Below are 17,483 nucleotides of genomic sequence, written 5' to 3' on the forward strand. Positions count from 1 at the left end.
AGTCTGATCCCTGGTCCAGGAAGATCCCACATGCCTTGGGGCTGGGAAGCCCTTGCTTTGCAACTACCAAAGCCTGTGCACCCTAGAGCCCTTGCTCCGCAACAAGAGAAGCACCGCAGTGAGAAGCCCATGCACCGCAACTAGAGAACAGCTCCTGCTCACTGCAACTGGAGAAAGCCCATGCGCAGCAACAAAGACCCAGCGCAGCCAAAAATACAATTTAAAAAAAGGAAGTCTGATTCTAAAAAAGCATTTGACAAAATCCAACTCTTTTATGATAAAAACACTCAACAAACTAGGAAGAGAAGGGAACATTCTCAACTTGATAAAAGGCATCTATGAAAAGGCCACAGTGAACATCATACTTAATGGTGAAAACCTAAAAGCTTTACCCCTAAGATCAGGAACAAGGCAAGGATGTCTGCTCTTACTGCTTCTGTCCAGTTCTGTCCTCAAGGTTTTAGGCAGAGCTATGTGGCAAGTAAAAGAAAATGCATTGCATTTGGAAAGGAAGAATGAAAACTCTGTATTTGCAGATAACATGATCTTATATAGAGAGTATCCTAAAGAATCTACATGCAGACACAACTATTATAGCTAAAAAGTGAATTCAGGAAAGTGTCAGGATAGAAGACAATGTAGAAAAATAAGTTGTGTTTCTACACACTAAAGATAACCCTAAAATTAAGAAAACCCCACAAATGTATCAAAAATAATGAAATACTTAGGAATACATTTAACCAAAGAAGTACGAGGCTTGTAGACTAAAAACTATTAAAAAATTGTTGAAATTAAAGAAAAAGAACTAAATGATTGGAAAGACATCTTGTAGTCACGGATTGGAAGAGTTAACATTGAAATTAAAATTGCAATACTCCCTAACTTGATGAACTTAATACAAGCTGTATCAAAATTCCAAATTTTTTTGTTAAAAAAAAAAAAAAGACAAGCTGATCCTAAAATCCATAGGGACATGCAAAAGACCCAGAATAGCCAAAATAATCTTGAAAAAGTTGGAGCACTCAGACTTCCTGAATTCAAAGCCTACTCCAAAGCTACAGTGTAGTAGGGACACAAGGATAGCTTCCATAGATCCGGGGAATAGAACTGAGAGTTTGGAAGTAAACTCACACTCATCGTCAACTAATTTTCAACAAGGGTGTCAAGACCGTGTAGTGGGGAAAGAATAGACTTTCCAACAAATGGTACTGAGACAACTGACTGGGTATTCACATGCAGAGAATGAATTTTGTGTATAAATCCATAACACAAACATTACCTAAAAATGGATCAAAGGCCTAACTGCTGCTGCTGCCACTGCTAAGTTGCTTCAGTGTCCGACTTCGTGCGACCCCACAGACGGCAGCCCACCAGGCTCCCCTGTCCCTGGGATTCTCCAGGCAAGAACACTGGAGTGGGTTGCCATTTCCTTCTCCAATGCAGGAAAGTGAAAAGTGAAAGTGAAGTCGCTCAGTCGTGTCCGACCCTCAGCGACCCCATGGACTGCAGCCTTCCAGGCTCCTCCGTCATTGGGATTTTCCAGGCAAGAGTACTGGAGTGGGGTGCCATCGCCTTCTCCGTCAAAGGCCTAAACATAAGAACAAAAAGTAGAAAAACTATTTGAAGAAAACTTAGGTGAAATTTTTCATGACCTTTGACAAGATATGATATCCAAACCACAAGCAAATAGACATTTAAAAATAGGTTGGACTTCATCAAAATCAGAAACTTCTGGAGCATTCCCTGGGTGTCCAGTGGTTAGGACTTCTTGCTCTCATTGTCAAGGGCCTTGGTTCAATCCCTGCTTTGGGACCTGAAATCCCACAAACCACATGGTGCTGGAGGGGAGTGCGGGTAGAATTAAAACCTTTTCTATACCAAAACTGTGGGCTTCCCTCATAGCTCAGTTGGTAAAGAATCCACCTGCAAAGCAGGAGACCCCGGATCAATTCCTTGGTCGGGAAGATCCCCTGGAGAAGGGAAAGGCCAGTTATTCTGGCCTGGAGAATTCCATGTATAAGCCATGGGGTCGCAAAGAGTCGGGCACGACTGAGAGACTTTAACTTTTTGTACCAAAACTATCAAGAAAATTAAAAGAGGGCTTCTCTGGTGGCACAATGGTAAAGAATCTGCCTGCCAATGCAGGAGACATGAGTTCGATTTCTGGTCTGGGACGATCCTACATGCCTTGAAGTAACTAAGCCTGTGAGCCATAATTACTGAGCCTGTGTTCTACAGCCTGGGAGCCACAAGACCTAAGCCCATGTGCAACAACTACTGAAGCCCACACACCTAGAGCCGATGCTCTGAAACAAGAGGAGCCACTGCAGTGAGAAGCCCCTGCACCGTGACTAGAGTGGCCCCACTTGCAGCAACTAGAGGAAAGCCTGCCCAGCAATGAAGACCCAGCACAGCCATAAATAAATAAATACATAACATTTTTTAAAAAAAGAATCCACCTGCCAGTGGAGGAGACCCTGGTTCAATCCCTGGGTCTAGACGACCCCACATGCCTTGGAGCAAGTAAGCCCATACACCACTACTGTTGAGCCTGTGCTCTAGAGCCTGGGAACCGCAACAAGAGCGTAGCCCCTGCTCTCTGCAACTAGAGAAAGCCCAGGGTCAACAATGAAGACCCAGCACAGCCTAAATAATTAATGAAATGAAACAAAATTAAGAGATAGCCCACAGAATGGGAAAAAATATTTGCAAGCTATAAATCTGGGAAGGGACAAGTATCCAGAATAAAGATCTCATACAACTTAACATAAAAACTCAAATTAAAAAATAGGTTAAGGGGGGGACCTCTGTGGTGGACCAGGGGCTAAGACTCTGAGCTCCCAGTTCAGGGGACTCGGGTTCACCACACGCCACAATAAAGATCAAAGCTCCCGAGTGCCCCTTCACCCAAATTCAAAAAGTAAAAATGCAGGGATTTCCCTGGTGGTCCGGTGGTTAAGAATCTGCCTTCTAATACAGGGGATGCAGATGCAGGTTCAGTCCCTGGTGGGCAACTAAGATCCCACGTGCCACCAGGCAACTAAACCTGAGTGCTGGAACAAAGAGCCTGTCCACCAGAAAGAAGGCCCAGCACAGCCGAAAAAACACAAAAAAGGAAATCAAAACCATGAGATTCCAGTTCATACCAACTAGGATGCCTAAAATAAAAAAGCCAGATGATAAAAGTGTTGGTGAGGATATGGAGAAATTATAAATATTACAGATTGCTTATAGGAATATAAATGATAGTCACTACGGAAAATAGTGTAGCAGTTCCTCAAAAAGTTAAACACAGAGTTACTAGGTAGCTCAGCAATTCCACTCCTGGTTATGTACCCCAAAGAACTAAAACATTTTCACAAAAACTTGAACACAAATGTTCATAGCAGCTTTATTCATAATAGTCAAAAAGTGAAAATGAATGAAATGTCCATCAGCTAATGAATGGATAAATAAAATATGGCCTATCTATACAATGGAATATTATTCAGTCATAAAGAGGAACATAGTCCTGATCCGTCCTACAAAACGGATGGACCTTGAAAGTATTATACTAAGCGAAAGAGGCCATACACATATTTTAACTGAATCCATTCCTATGAAATGTCCAGAATAGGTACATCCATAGACACAGAAAGCAGATTAGCAGCTGCCTAAAGCTATGGGTAGTGAAGAATGGGGAGTGACTATTGTTGGGTTTCCTTTTGGGATGGCGGAAATGTTCTAGAATTAGATAGTGCTGATGACTGCACAACTTTGTGCTTATACTAAATCCCACTGAACTGTGTATTTTTAAAGGGTGAATTTTACACTAAATGAATAGATCTAAAAAACAAAAGGAAAAATACTTTTCCATGATGATCAGTGGTGGGACTTCCTTGGTGGTCCAGTGGTTAAGACTCTGCTTCCACTGCATGTGACACGAGTTTGATCTCTGGCAGGGTAACTAAGATCCCCCATACCCCGCAGCATTGCCCCCCCCCAAAAATTATGATCAGTGAGGATGGACATCATTCTAAAAATACAATATGGAGAGAAGAGCCCACACCATCTGTAGAAAGGACTGAAGCAGACCTCTGAGACCTGGATTTTTGCCCCAAGGACATGGAGGCTTAGTCCAACAGTGAATAGATGATGGAGCCAGAATTAATACCCGGGTCTGTCAGCCTATGCTCTGCTTATAGCTTCTTGCCCTGGATTGGTCCAATAAGTAAACCATTGGCTATTGTGGCTACCAAGCTGTTGAAATGTGGCCCCAATCAGGGACCTGAAGTCCCAATCAGGATGAGCTGTAAGGGTAAAATCCCCTGTGGGTTTTGAAGATGGTATCATAAAAAGAATGTAAAGTATCTTTAAGAATTGCTTTATATTTATTATATATTGATTTCATACATTATATATTTAAATCATATATTATGTTAAATAAAAAATAAAGATTAATTTCATCAGTTCTTTTTACTTTCTGAAATGTGATCATTTAAACTGTTAAACTACATAGTAGCTTGCAATACTTTTCTATTGGACAGTGCTACTCTATAGAGTACTGGTCCCCTGGGAGCACGGTAGGAAAAGGATGATATTAATTTACCCCTGAACTAACACTTTGCTGAACATCCTTGACGGAACCAGCCTAAAGCTGATCACAAGGGGTCCTGGGAAGAGGGGTGTCGCTTGTACCTTCACTCCTAAAGTAAATGAAGGAGGGAGGGAATGGGTATATCCCTCTGGGGCAATAAGAATCCTTACTAGATCCAGATGTATCTGAAAGTCTGTAGCTAATAAAAGATTATTTGCAAAGCAGGGCGATTAAAAATGGCAGAAAAGGGCGGGCATCTTGTGTCTTTTGACAAGATTTACTATTTAAGGAGAACTCCAAGAAATAATACCTTGAAAAGCTTCATCATCTGATGTAAAATACATTTCATGATTGCAGTTCAGTCAGATTTGAGGAGTGGGCTGTGGTGGGGTGGGAAGAGGGTCAAAAATTGCAACGTAAACTCCAGGAGAGAAGAAACTTGGTCAAGTTTATTCTTGTCTTCTTAGCGCCTAGAACAGTGCTCGCCACACAGCAGTCGCTTCTTAAATATTTGAACGAGTTAAGATGCAAAATTAGGTGGATGCGACGGTGTGTTTTTCGCGGGAGGAGGCCTCCGACTTTTGTCCAGTGTCAAAGGAGTCTAGGCCGCCAAGGGGTTAACAATCACTTAATACCGACAGGGACGTGAAATTTATTTGAAATCGATGTTAAGAATTGGTTGTTCTTATTCTGGGGAGTAGCCAGACCTCGGCGTCTGGAATGATCTATGTGCTTAAAAATACCACTCGCCACCATTTTCTCCAGGTAATTTTCCATCCCTGCCCCCACAGTCAAAGGGGGGGGGGAAAAAGTAATTCCGCAATCCTACCTAGCTTTAGAGAAAAAAAGAAAAAATTAATCGCTACAGCAACAAATCTCCAGGCACCGCCAGCGCAGCAGAAGAAAGGGACCCAGGTGGGCCTCGGGCGCTGCCAGGACCCCAGCCCCCCAAACTTTGCCAAGTTGCGGGCGCCTAGTGCGCCCGGAGGCGCGGGGCGCGGCCGCGGGCGGCACCGCCCCCTGACGCCCGGCCGCGGCGCGCCGGGCCGCCCCCTCCCGGCCCCGGCCGGCCCCGCTGGCTCCGCTCAAAGTTTGCGGCCGCCCCTGCGCCCGCGCGCCCGCCCGATGTATGGGTGATATACTGCAGCGGGTGTCAGGGTGAGGGACGGCCATATTTGCCGGTGCGGCCCGAGCCGTCAACAACAAAAAGTGCGCGGGAGCTCGGCGGGCGCACGGACGGGCGCACGGACGCCGGGACCGCCTCGCCGTCGCCGGGTCTCGCCGCCGCCGCCGCCGCCGCCCTCGCGGGCCGGGCCCCGCTGCGCCCCGGCGCACCCCGCCGCTCGGGGGGATGTCTTACAAACCGAACTTGACCACGCACATGCCCGCCGCCTCCCTCAACGCCGGTGAGTGAGTGCGCCCCTCGGGCCGCGCGCGCCGCGCCCCAAGTGCAGCCAAGTTGGGGGCTCGCGCGCCCGGCCCCGGCCCCGGCTCCCGGGGGCCCGCGGCGGCCGGGGTCGGCGGGCACCGGGTCCCGGCCCGGGGCAGCGCGGCCGCCGCCGCCATGATTCCGGCGCGCGCGCTGCCAAAGTTCGCGGGTGCGCCCCGCGCCACGCCGGGCCTGGGGTCGGGCCGGGGCCGGGGCCCGGGTCGCGGGCGGCCGCCGCGGTCCCCCCCACGCCGGCGGCCGAGGGCTCGTGGGGAGCGCGGCGAGCGAGGGCGGGGGAGGCTTTCTCGGCTCCTTTTTCCTCCGGCTTTTGGGCGGCTCGGCGAGGGCCCCTGCCGGCGGGAATCGGGAGCGGCCCGGTCGCGCCGGGAGCGGGGCGCCGGGAGCGGGGCGCGGGTCCGCCCTTGGGGACCTGAGGGGCAGGCCCGGGCGGGGGGGTCCAGGCGGCAGGGGTGCACGTGAGCAAGGCCGGGCCACGCGCAGGCGGCGCTGCGGGGCTGCGAGAGCGCCAGGTTGCAGCCGCTCCCGAGGGCGGGGGGCCACTGGGGTCACCGGCGGTGCAGGGGAGGTGGTCTGTGGACGCCCGCCCGGCCTGGCGTGGGGGAGCAGGTGCCCAAAACGGGGCGCACGGGAGGTCCCCTCAGGCGTGCGCGGAGTGAGAGAAGTTGGGGAAGACTGGGGGCTTCGGAGTTGCCTGCAGGCAGAGGGCGGGGGAGGCATTGCAGCTGGGGTCCCGGCTTGGAGCCCCCAAGTCTGGGTTTAGAGGGGCCTCCTCCAGGAGCCGTGCTCTCCCTGTGCTGGGGTTGAAGCTGGGCGGTCCCAGGAAACTCCTGCATAAGTTGTCCGGCAGCTTTAGGCTGAGCCCGGGGGTCTTGCCCCAGAGACCAGGGCGGGGGCGGGGTGTGTGTGTGTGGGAGGGGGCACGCGGGGTGTGTGTGGTTGGTGGTAAAATTTTGTGGGGTTCGTAGGTGACTGACTCGGTCCCCTCTCACAGAGGTTCTCCTTTAGACTCTTGGTGGGAAACTTACAAAAAAGCGAGGTGCATGGAGGTGGGGGTGGCAGCAGGGGCTTGGCAGGGAGGAAATGGGCCTCGCTGGTCAGAAGTGCCACGCTGGCAGTTGGCCGAAAGTTTTGGGCCTTGTCTCCTAATGTTGACTCGGTAACTCCAAAATCTGAAGGGCGCCCCAGAAAAGCTCTAAGTGTATATGCATGTATTTATATACCTATACATAGGTGTATATAGGGGTGTGTATGTTTAACTTCTTAGACAGAGATTGGGGGATTGGAAAGGGTTAAGATTCAGGGTGTGGATGGCTGTGGGGTTAGATAGTTGAGTTGGTCAAGTGTGGGCTCTATCTGAGCCCCAAGAGAAAACGGCCCCTATTTTCAGCTGAAATGTTCTCATCTCTGGGGTCTGCACACCTTAAGAAGCAGGCTTTGTAGCCAGTGTTTCTCACTGCCTCCCTCATCTGACTCTGGGGTGGGATGGGTGGAGGGTCTTGCTGCTGGCCCAAGTCGGGGGGGAAGTCTCAGGCTGCCCTGGTGCAGTTGAGGCAGGGACCCTGAACCTGGCGCTTTGGGGACTGGGGTCCCAGAGGGAGCAAGTCACCCGCTTAGGCGCCCTGAAGCCCTACTCTGGGCTGGCTAGCACCTGTGCCCAGATGGTCTTCCTTCTCCTGTGGTGAACTCCAGGAGGAGCGCTGAGGTCTCCAGATCTCTGGTGTTCGGGTGAGGGGCCGCCCCTCCTCCGCGTGGACCCCTTTAGAAAGCCCGCATCTCCCTGTGCCATTTGCATCCAAGATGGACTCTCCGCTGCCGCTCCTCCGGCTTCCTTGTCATCATCCCTCACGCCCTCCAGCCCTGCCTCCTGCTCACGAGTTGCCAAGCCGCGGCCTGGCCGGCGGTGGCAGTGGCGGAGTTAGACAAAGCCCCCGCCTCCCCGCCAGAGAGCCCCCCCAGGCGCCCCAAGTGGCGGGAAGGCCGCCAGCTCCCCAGGCCCGGGCCGCTCTTTGTCTGGCGTGGGGGCGGGGAGCCGCGCCTGGCCCCAGGAGCTGCTGGCCTTTGCCAATCCCTCCCTCTGCTCAGGGCCCTCCCTGGTCCCCGCACACTGCGCGCATTGTCTGCGATGCTCCGAGACGACCGCGCTCACGCCCTGTCTGGTTTTCTCCTTGGCCTTGGGTAGCCGGACTGCCGGCCCTCTCTGTGTCTGCAGGGAGCTGTGGGCATGAGTGGAACTTGGGGCCCCTCTGCCAACTCTTCCCAGGGCCACAGACACCCCCCTCTGAACACTGAGCCAAGGACTGGCTCAGAGTCGGGTCGCCTACCTCATCACCCAGGTGGTAGGAAAGTCAAGCTCTGGGCTCTTGCCTGACTTCTCCTCCACACCGCTCCCACGCCCGCAACCCATTCCTTCTCCCTCTCTCAGGGCCTAACCCCAGCACTGTGGAGGAGCAGGTTCTAGAGCCTTTAGACATTCTGTTGGGAACTATTACCTCAAACAGATGGAGAAACTGAGGCCAGAGAGAGAAGGGCCATGTCTTAGGTTCTGCAGCCCAGTATGGCGCAGCTGGCCTGTTTCCCAGTCCAGACCCTTGCCTGCAGGAGAGAGGATGGGTCAGGAAGACAAGACATACAGAATGTAGTAATAGGAGGAGGAGGGCAGGAGGTGGGGCAGAGAATGCACTCATCTCCTGCCCAGGAGCTGGAATCTTCTAGATGCCTTGAAGAGCTGAGCAGTGCCATGGACCCCCCCACCCCCACCCCGCCCCCGCCCACTCTTGCCTTTAGCATCCCAGCCTTACAGAGAGAAGTGTAAGAACTTGCAGTCGTTGGGACTTGAACCCTGGCCTGGGGCAGTGAAGCCTGAGCTACCCAGACCACACTCACCACCCACATCAGAAGGCCAGGAAATTGGGGTTTGGCTGATGTGGCGAGGGGAGCTGGGGGGGGGCACCTGCTACGTTCCCTTGCTCTGGCCATTGCACACCCATGGTTGCCTCGGATGGTGTTAGAGACGTGAGTGTAGCTCTTTGCACAAGTGTGTGAGCAGCCCTTTTTAGAGGCATGGCAGCTGGGTGCTGTGCTCAGTCCCCAACTTAGAGGTGGCAGAATCTCTGTTTCCTGTCTGGGCATCCCATGCTTGGGCATGAATCTGGGCCCCAGTGGAGAAATCCAGGGCCACTCAGGTTGGGTACAGAACTGTCCCCAGCTCCTGGACAGAGGGACAGGTGTGAGGTGTTAGCCTCTTCTGTGCTGTGTGGCCTTGGGGCAGTGCCCACCCTCTCTGGTCCGTGTTTCACTCTCTGCAGTGAGGGGTTCCAGGGCCCCTTTAGCTCTAGCAGCCTGAGCCCCTGAACTTCCTTCCTTTCCTGCCCCTCCCCTTACCCACACCAGATGAGCAGCTGGTCGGTTTGGCCGGCCTGGCACCAGCTGTCCATCCCCGGGGCCAAGTCTGCAGAGCCCGCTGTGTGCGTGAGGGAGAAAGAGAGAGAGAGAGACCGTTTGGCTCTGGGGGCGGGAGGCAGAGGGGAAGCTGCTCCCAGGCCAGGCGTGGAGGAAGGCGGGCCGCTGCTGAGGAGGGCTAGGTAAATTCTCCATGGTTACCGCTGTTTGTAATTCCGCAGGACATCCTTTACCCGCTAATGGCCACTTGGACGCCATTATGGGTCTGCTTGCTTCCAGCTCCTGAGCTGGAGCTGGAATATTCCTTGCTGCGGACCTCCCCATCCCCCATCCAGGAGACTTCATTCTGAGCCAGGCCCTGGCCCCACGTGGTCCCTCCGCCGAGGGACAGCATCTTCTAGTGTGACAGTCCATAAGTCGGGTCTTACTCCTCCCCTCTGGGGGCATAAGCCATCCAAGCATAGATTCAGACTGGCGAGAGTCTGGTTCCCTCTTTGGAGAGGAGTGACGGGAGCTCAGAGAGGTTGAGGGACTTGCCCAGGGATACACAGGCTGTGATGTGCTCCTGATTCCTGACTTGGTGTCCAGTGAGCTTCTCAGGTGGCACTAGTGGTAAAAGAACCACCCCCCCCTCCACCTTCAGCCCCACCAATGCAGGAGATGTGGGTTTGGTCCCTGGGTCGGGAAGATCCCCTGGAGGAGAGCATGGCAACCCACTCCAGTGTTCTTGCCTGGAGAATCCTATGGACAGAGGAGTCTGGCGGGCTACAGTCCATGGGGTCACCAAGATTCAGAAACGACTGAGCACACACACGCACCAGTCCCCAGCCAGGGTTGGGCCTCAGAACTCTAAAACCTTCCCCTGTCTTCCTCACTGTAGAGTCTAGCAGAAGTCTGGGCACACAGGAGATGTATTAGCCCGAGTGTGGACCAGCCTTAGTAGTAGGTGGGCTCTTGAGGCATCCATGGGTCCCTAGGGTGTCAACCTCTGAGGTGCAGGACCCAGGAAAGGAGACTTGAAAGGATTAGGCTGATATTGCAGCAGATTTCTTCTTTGTTCCGAGTCCTTGATGGCATGAATGGGAAGGAGCTCTGTGATTGATTAGCAATGTCTGCTGGGGTCGGGGGTGTGAAGGGCAGCGGTCTGTTAGCTCCTTTTTACTGTCAGTCCTTTAGGCCAAGTGTCAGCCACCACCAAACTGGAGGACGGGAGGAGGGTTCTCTGTCCTCGGAGACAAAAGACCATTGTTGACGGCACGAGTCCTGGGCAGGGGGACTCAGAGTCCTTACCTTGGCAATGGCTACAGTTAACCAAGGCTACTGGATTACTGACTTCTGTCTCATCCCCCACAGCTGGGAGTGTCCACCCGCCCTCCACCAGCATGGCAACGTCCTCACAGTACCGCCAGCTGCTGAGTGACTACGGGCCGCCATCTCTCGGCTACACCCAGGTATGGCAGCGGGGGTGATGTGAGGTGTGGGGGACCCTGGGGGCGGCCTGGGCACGGAGGGGAGGCAGTGGAAGGAGTAGAAATGATGGAATGGCGTGGTTACCCCAGCTTCCCCAACCCAGGGCGCTGCTGGGCTCGTGTTCGGGGCTCAGGGCCTTGGAATGGAGAAGTGGCGAGAGGTTCATGGGGGACGCTGAGTGACAGGAAGGGGTGGGAGAGCCCAGGGGCGCTGGCGGCCCGGGAGCCACCGTCCCCATTGGGCCGCTGCCCCGTGTGTGTCCCTGGCCGGTCTCCTCGTGCCTGCTGCCTGGGCAAGTGAGGTCCGGCCTGGACTCTGGATCTGAGCTTGGACGGAGGAGAGGGGACCCTGTTCCCACTCACTAGCCACAAGATCATGGCCCCAGCAGGGAGGACGGGGCCCGAACCCTAGTGGAGCCCAGGTGGGTTCCATCAAGAGCTGGTGGCCCCTGAATTTTACACCTGGTTCCACCGGTCACAGGGCTGTGACCCTGCCCCCCTCCACCCCAAAACTAGCCGAGACTGACTTTCCCCTTCGGGTTGGGGGGGCCATCAGTGGAGGCAGCTTCCCCTCCTTAGGAAGTGCTGCCTTGAGGGGGGCGGGGGGGAGCCTGGGCCACCAGCCGAGAGATTCTCTCCCGTGGCTGCAACTCGTGTTCCGAGGTCGCCACGGAGTTCGGCCCTGCCCTTGGGGATGAGGTGGCGGCCCGCTGCCATGCCCCGCCAGGCCCTCCTGCCCCTGGAGGGGAAGCGGGTGGGGTCGAGGGCCCCCCTGAAGAGGTGGTGGCTGGAGGACGGGGCCAGGCGTGGCCTGAACAGACCCCGAAGCGCCCCGGCCTTGAGGCAGCGGCCAGAGCAGAGGGGGCAGGATCGAGGGGCCCAGGGGAGGCGCCCAGAGGATGCCGAGGAGCCGGACAAGGAGAGGAGGAAGGACTGGGAGGCCAGGAAGCAGAGGCGACAGAGGCGGGGGGAGCAGGCGAGGGCCTCCCCCGGGGGAGGTGGCTGGCCTGATGCAGCTGGTGGGGGGCGGGGAGGCCCGAGCAGGCTGGTGGGAACTCGGCCCCACTGACCAGTGTGCTTGCTGGGGGCAGTTGGAGGGGGGTCTGGAAGGAAAGGGTTTCTGTGTGGTGGACCCTGCTGGTGTGGGGAGGAGGGAAGACTCTAAATACATTCTGTTTTCTGTCTGGGTGGCCTTGGCAGTTTTTCTAGTCCTGCTGACCCCCAGGTGTGTCATCCATCTCGGCCACTCACTCTGGATCCCCAGCCGTCCTGGGTTCAGTTGCCTAGCCATGGCTCCTTCCAGGAAATTCTCAGTGATCACCTTTCTGTCGACTCTTTCTTTCTTATTTGAGATGATCAGAGGACTTTCTGGAGACTGCTGGGTGGTGGCCTTGAGTGTACGAGGACAGTAGAGAGAGCCGGCTCCCTGGTCTGTAGTTGTTGCCCAGAGGGGACTTGCCTGCCTGCAGCGGAGGCATCTGCCCTGGGACTCTGGGCCGGGCCGCCCTCCCTCCGCCCCGCTGCCCCTGGGCTCGGGCCACTCTCCTGCCCTGGCCCCGTGCCACTGGGGTGCAGTGGGGTCCTGACTGTGGCGTTGGTGTCAGGTTGGGTGGAATCCTTCTGAACGCTTTCCTTTCTGAATCCAGGGCACTGGGAACAGCCAGGTGCCCCAGAGCAAATATGCCGAGCTGCTGGCCATCATCGAAGAGCTGGGGAAGGAGATCAGACCCACCTACGCGGGCAGCAAGAGTGCGATGGAGAGACTAAAACGAGGTAAGTCATGGACCCTGGACTCCCCTGGTGGGTGATGCCCTTCTGCTGGCTGACCCCCGGCACTGGCTCTCTACCAGTCTTGAAAGATCTGTTGGGGAAAACGGAGGGTGGCAAGACAGAAGCATCCCCTATGGCACAGGGGCGCTCATTTTGTTTCAGAGTGATTGTTGAGGCAGCATGAGCTAGACTGTCCTGGGGATCTGAAGGGAAGAGGTTTGGCGGCCAATTGTCAGATGAGGCATCTGAGAAGGGAAGCCCTGGGGCTTCCCTGGGTGGGGGTCCACTGTGAAAAAAAGCTGTGCTTTCACTGAAGGGGGGTGCAGGTTTGATTTCTGTTGGGGAACCAACATCCCATAGGCTTCGAGACCAAAAAAAAGCCTTTGTACCCAGATCCTGCAGCTCTGCCTCATGCCTGCCTCACTCCCGCTGGCCGACTCTGGTCCTGGGAGCCCCAGGCAGCCCAGTACAGCGGGCCCCCCCTCTGGGGGAGACCTTGGGGCCACAGGGGCCCGCATTGCCCGGTGCTGTCCTCTTTGGAACGGGGCCCCAAGGAGGGGTGTGGGGCGGAGGGTGAGAGAGCTTTGAAGTTCTTTCGTGACTGAAGAGGGAGGGAGGGCGGGAGGCTGGTGTCACCAGGAGAAAGGGACTCACGTGAAGATGTGACTGGCCAGCTGACTTCAGAAGGCAGTGAAATAGGTTGGTTGCTGCTTCACGAAGTGAAAAGGGAGTGGAGAGGAGAAAAGGATTTCTATTTTAGAAGGTGGCAGTTCAGAGCATGGTGGCTTATGTGCGAATTTAATTTTAGGAGGGTTTTTTCTTTCTTTTAAGGTTAGAGAAGCAACTTTGGAGAAAAACGAAAGAGGGGAACATTCTGTGGCTGTAAATCTGGGGCGTGACAGCAGGGGGGCGCGGCGGTAGTCAAGCCATGGCTCTAGTGATGGGCAAGGCTGGCTGAGGACAGGTGGTGACTACCTCTGTAAAGAGACTGATTGCAAAGCCAGATCAGAGAATAACAGGCATTGGTGTGGGAAGGGGAGGCTGGCAGTAGGGGCTGGAAGAGGCCTTGGGGGAGAGAATAAGCTTAACCCCAGTCCAACCGCAGGGGTCAGGGGGGTGTCACTCGGCCCAGAGTCCGGGTAAACTGGAGTGCTGGTTACCTAACTGGGCATGCCTATGGAAATGCTGAGCCCCAGAGTTTGTCTGACAGGCTATCTGCAGCCACCCAGCGAAGCTGGCGGTTCAGGTCAACACGTGGATACACCTAGCGACTGGTGCAGGGCGCATCCTGGGTGAGCACCTAGTCCCACAGTTGCCCTGACCAGTAGCTGAGGGAGCTTGCCAAGTTTACATCATAGCAAGGAAGGAGGGTCCTAGGGCATGGGGAATCAGGCACCAAGAATGCTATTTGCATTTTTATTATTCCATTTTTTGGCTGCACCACGCAGCATGCAGGATCTTGGTTCCCCAAGCAGAGATGGAACCCACGTCCCCTGCAGTGGAATCGTGGCGTCCTAACCACTGGACCACCAGGGAAGTTCTTATTTGTGTTTTTTGTTTGTTTTGTTTTTTGGTGCCAAAACCTGAGAGTGAACATTTGTGGTTTTTAACGATGGAAGAAAACTCTGTGACATGTCAAAATTCTGCGAAATTCAAACTTTAGGGTTTAAGTAGAGACTTGTTGGAACATGGTCACACCCATCGCTTGTGTAATGTCTGGGCCCTGTCATGGTATAATGGCAGAGTGGAGTAGCTGTGATAGTTGGCTGTATGTACGCCCTTCGCTGAAAGTCTTCAGAAGCTCTGGCAAATAAGATTTGTGAGGTGGGGATACCTGAGTGCTTGGGGTGTCATTCCTAGGGCCCTCTCAGGGTCAGCTCTTAGAAGGAATAGATTCTTGGTGTCGATTAAAATGAGGTAAGTGTTTCATGAAGTTTAGTAAAGCCAAAACAAAAACAAAACCGAAACAAACGATAACTCCCAAACCATAGTGATAAAAGATGAGGGGAAAATCACATCATAGATGGCACCAGTCCCTAGCAGAAAGGATGAAGCAGTGGACCAGGGTGGACTGATTGAGCCTTTGTCTTGTGCCCAGATCTGGGCAGGCTACCTGACACTCCCAAGTCCTTTTTAGAATTTAGGAAAAATAATGGTTTGAAAGCTCCATGGTGGGCTTCCTAGGTGGCACTAGTGGTCAAAAACCTGTCTGCCAATGCAGGAGACAAATAATGTGGGTTCGATTCCTGGGTTGGGACAATCCCCTGGACGATCCCCTGGAGGGTATGGCAACCCTCCAGTATTCTTGCCTGGAGAAACCCATGGACAGGAGCCTTAGAGGACTACAGTCCATAGGGTTGCAAAGAGTCGGACACAACTGAAGCGACTTGGCCTGCAATCTCTGTCACGGGTCCTCACTTAAAGAACTTGGGTGGAGACACTTATTCCTGGCATCTGGATGGTAACATGGTTTGTGTAGCGAGTAATATTAGTCAGGAAAAGAGCTTGCTGGTTTGTCATCTTGAGCATGGGAAGAAATACTTTAAGGGAGACGTGATGAGGAATGTTGGCTTTGAGGGATAGGATGGGGTTTGGGTTGTAGAATGCAGGTCCCACGTTCTCTCCAATCTTAGATTTCTGCAGCTGGTCGTGGAAGGACCGCTCTCCACTCCTGGAGTTGGTGCTGCCCTCTGATGCCAGTCTCTGCTTCTCTTCCAGGCATCATCCATGCCCGAGGATTGGTGCGGGAGTGCCTGGCTGAAACGGAGCGAAACGCCAGGTCCTAGCTGCCTTGTGAGCCTGGAAGGTTTTCCCCTTCTTCCCAGAGGAGAAGTTATGGTTCACCTCCCTTGTTCAGATGAAACTCTTGTTTTCAAAATGGTTAACCAGTTCAGTTTCTCCTCCCCCGCCCCTCCCATGGTTCACTTAGGCTCTGAATCTACAGTCTCTTTAAGATTGAGGAAAGATTTTGAAATTGATTAGGAGTTACATTTGAAATAGTTAGGAACTTCCCAGGTGTTTGTGGTTTTGTTTTCTTTTTTTAAAAGCGTTGATTCAAAAGATGCACGTAGAAGTTACCTATCTCACAGCAAACTAGTTTTGACTCTAAGATACCAGTGTCTGGTTTTCTTTTGAATACATTTATGTTAACCCAGATTGTTCTGTGTTCCTTTTCACAAGCTGATACAACTTCAAGTTTTTTAGTAGTACGGACTTGACAGCACACTTAACCTAGGAGCCAGTCCCCTCGTTGCCATACGGTATAGATTCTGCTTAATGTAACTTCTTTTTTGCTTAAGCATATTTGCATGATTAGTGCTTTTGAAGTCCATTCTAAAATGCACAAGTTATAAATACAGAAGAAAGAGCAACCTCCCAAACCAAACCTAACAAGGACCCCTGAAATTTTTCCTAAGACTGTATGTAGATTTCAGTTCTGCCTTTTCTGAGGGTTGACCCAAACATCTGGAAGAAAATGGAACTGTTTGCGTCTTTGTATTTATTACTTGATGTAATAAAGCTTATTTTCATTAACAGCTTGTATTAAGATGTGGGTTCCTTGAATTCTTGGTGATATTTAAAAAACAACCAGCTCCTCAGTGAGAGGTGGGAGAGACTTGTCAAAGGGCATTTTCCTACCTGGTCCAGGAAGGTTTGGTGTGACAGTGTCAGTAGGACAACGGGCCAGGGATGGGATGTGTGGGGTAAATCAAAGGCAAGGATTGGGCGAAGCTGCACAGTGGATGCATCTTCACGACAGCAGGTGTAAGTGAACGCCAGGAAGGAGAGCAAGAGTAGAGGCCGTGTTACTTTTCTCTAGTTGCGGTGCACAGGCTTCTCATTGCGGGGGCTTCACTTCAGGAGCACGGGCTCCAGGGCACAGGGGTTCAGTAGTTGCGGCTCCCGGGCGCTAGAGCACAGGCTCAGTAGTTGTGGCACGTGGGCTTAGTTGCTCCGTGGCATGTGGGATTAGGGGTAGAACCTGTCTCCAGCATCGGCAGGCGGATTCTTCACCAGGGAAGCCCTTGATTCTGCCCTTCCTGAGCTCACCTCCCTTAGGCCATTCCGTGTTTAGGAACTTATCCTGTGAGCATTTTTTTTTTTTTTCCATATAATGCAGCTACTAAACTCCATCTGGCTACTTACCCTGTTCTCACCAGATGGTAAGAACTATTTGTCCTCGTGCTGGGAAAAGTGGGTTGCCTGGGATGTCCTGAGAACTCATGGGAACCCCAGGAGTGCCTTCCAAAGGGACTTTGAGGTCATCCTTCCTATATTCCTTAGGCACTGATCCCCATGTAATGAGGGCTTACTGTGGTGAGAGGTAAGGCTAAGAGAAGGGATGTGGTCAGTTTTCCAGGTACGAGGCCAGGCCCCAGCCATGATAGCTCTAAAGGCCAGTAGGTGGGTATTAGGGAGCTGGCTTGTCTGCATCTCCTCCATGGACATAAGAAATTCACAAAAATTCAAGAAGGGAGACAGAAATTAAAGCGCCTGTCCCTCTTGTCTGAAGCTCCCCCGAGTTTCCCATCCACTGTTACGGTCTCTCATGTACCATTCCAGATGCTTCTCTTGGCTACCTTCTAAAAGGAGGTTGGAGATCGGAAGGGTCCTGCACATTGTGGGCAGAGGTCCAGAGCCTTGCATGGAGCTAAGCTTCCAAATCAGGCCACTGCCAGGTGAGAAGAGCCTTACCTGGTTTCCTTACAAGTCATTTTACTGGAATGCGTGCAGTCTGGCTTCCCTCATGGCTCAGTTGGTAAACAATCTGCCTGCAATGCAGGAGATCCAGGTTCGATTCCTGGGTCGGGAAGATCCT

At 53.1% G+C, this 17,483-nt stretch overlaps 1 protein-coding gene across 3 annotated transcripts; it reads left to right on the plus strand.

Moving 5' to 3' along the window:
• Positions 1-5,628: 5,628 nt before the first annotated feature.
• On the plus strand, positions 5,629-16,200 carry CDK2AP1 (cyclin dependent kinase 2 associated protein 1). 3 transcript variants are annotated; one of them, XM_061384625.1, is made up of 4 exons: positions 5,629-5,982; positions 10,779-10,876; positions 12,541-12,667; positions 15,383-16,200. In XM_061384625.1, exons 1-4 carry the CDS (start codon positions 5,928-5,930, stop codon positions 15,448-15,450), a joined length of 348 nt encoding a protein of 115 aa, XP_061240609.1. In that variant the 5' UTR covers positions 5,629-5,927; the 3' UTR covers positions 15,451-16,200. The 3 variants fall into 3 exon arrangements, with proteins under 3 accessions (XP_061240609.1, XP_061240610.1, XP_061240608.1); XM_061384626.1 differs by lacking the exon at positions 5,629-5,982 and adding an exon at positions 6,377-6,535; XM_061384624.1 differs by lacking the exons at positions 5,629-5,982; positions 10,779-10,876 and adding an exon at positions 11,580-11,870.
• Positions 16,201-17,483: the final 1,283 nt, after the last annotated feature.

This window comes from Bos javanicus, chromosome 17 (genome assembly GCF_032452875.1).
Source record: "Bos javanicus breed banteng chromosome 17, ARS-OSU_banteng_1.0, whole genome shotgun sequence".
Taxonomy (NCBI): Eukaryota; Metazoa; Chordata; class Mammalia; order Artiodactyla; family Bovidae; genus Bos; species Bos javanicus.

What these genes read in the sequence shown, in the direction of transcription:
- CDK2AP1 (XM_061384624.1), top strand. Translation starts at nt 11,589, where the DNA reads ATGAGGTGGCGGCCCGCTGCCATGCCCCGCCAGGCCCTCCTGCCCCTG. An exon ending in GACAGAGGCGGGGGGAGCAG is followed by an intron (nt 11,871 to 12,540) that starts GCGAGGGCCTCC and finishes TTCTGAATCCAG; the next exon opens with GGCACTGGGAACAGCCAGGT. An exon ending in GATGGAGAGACTAAAACGAG is followed by an intron (nt 12,668 to 15,382) that starts GTAAGTCATGGA and finishes CTTCTCTTCCAG; the next exon opens with GCATCATCCATGCCCGAGGA.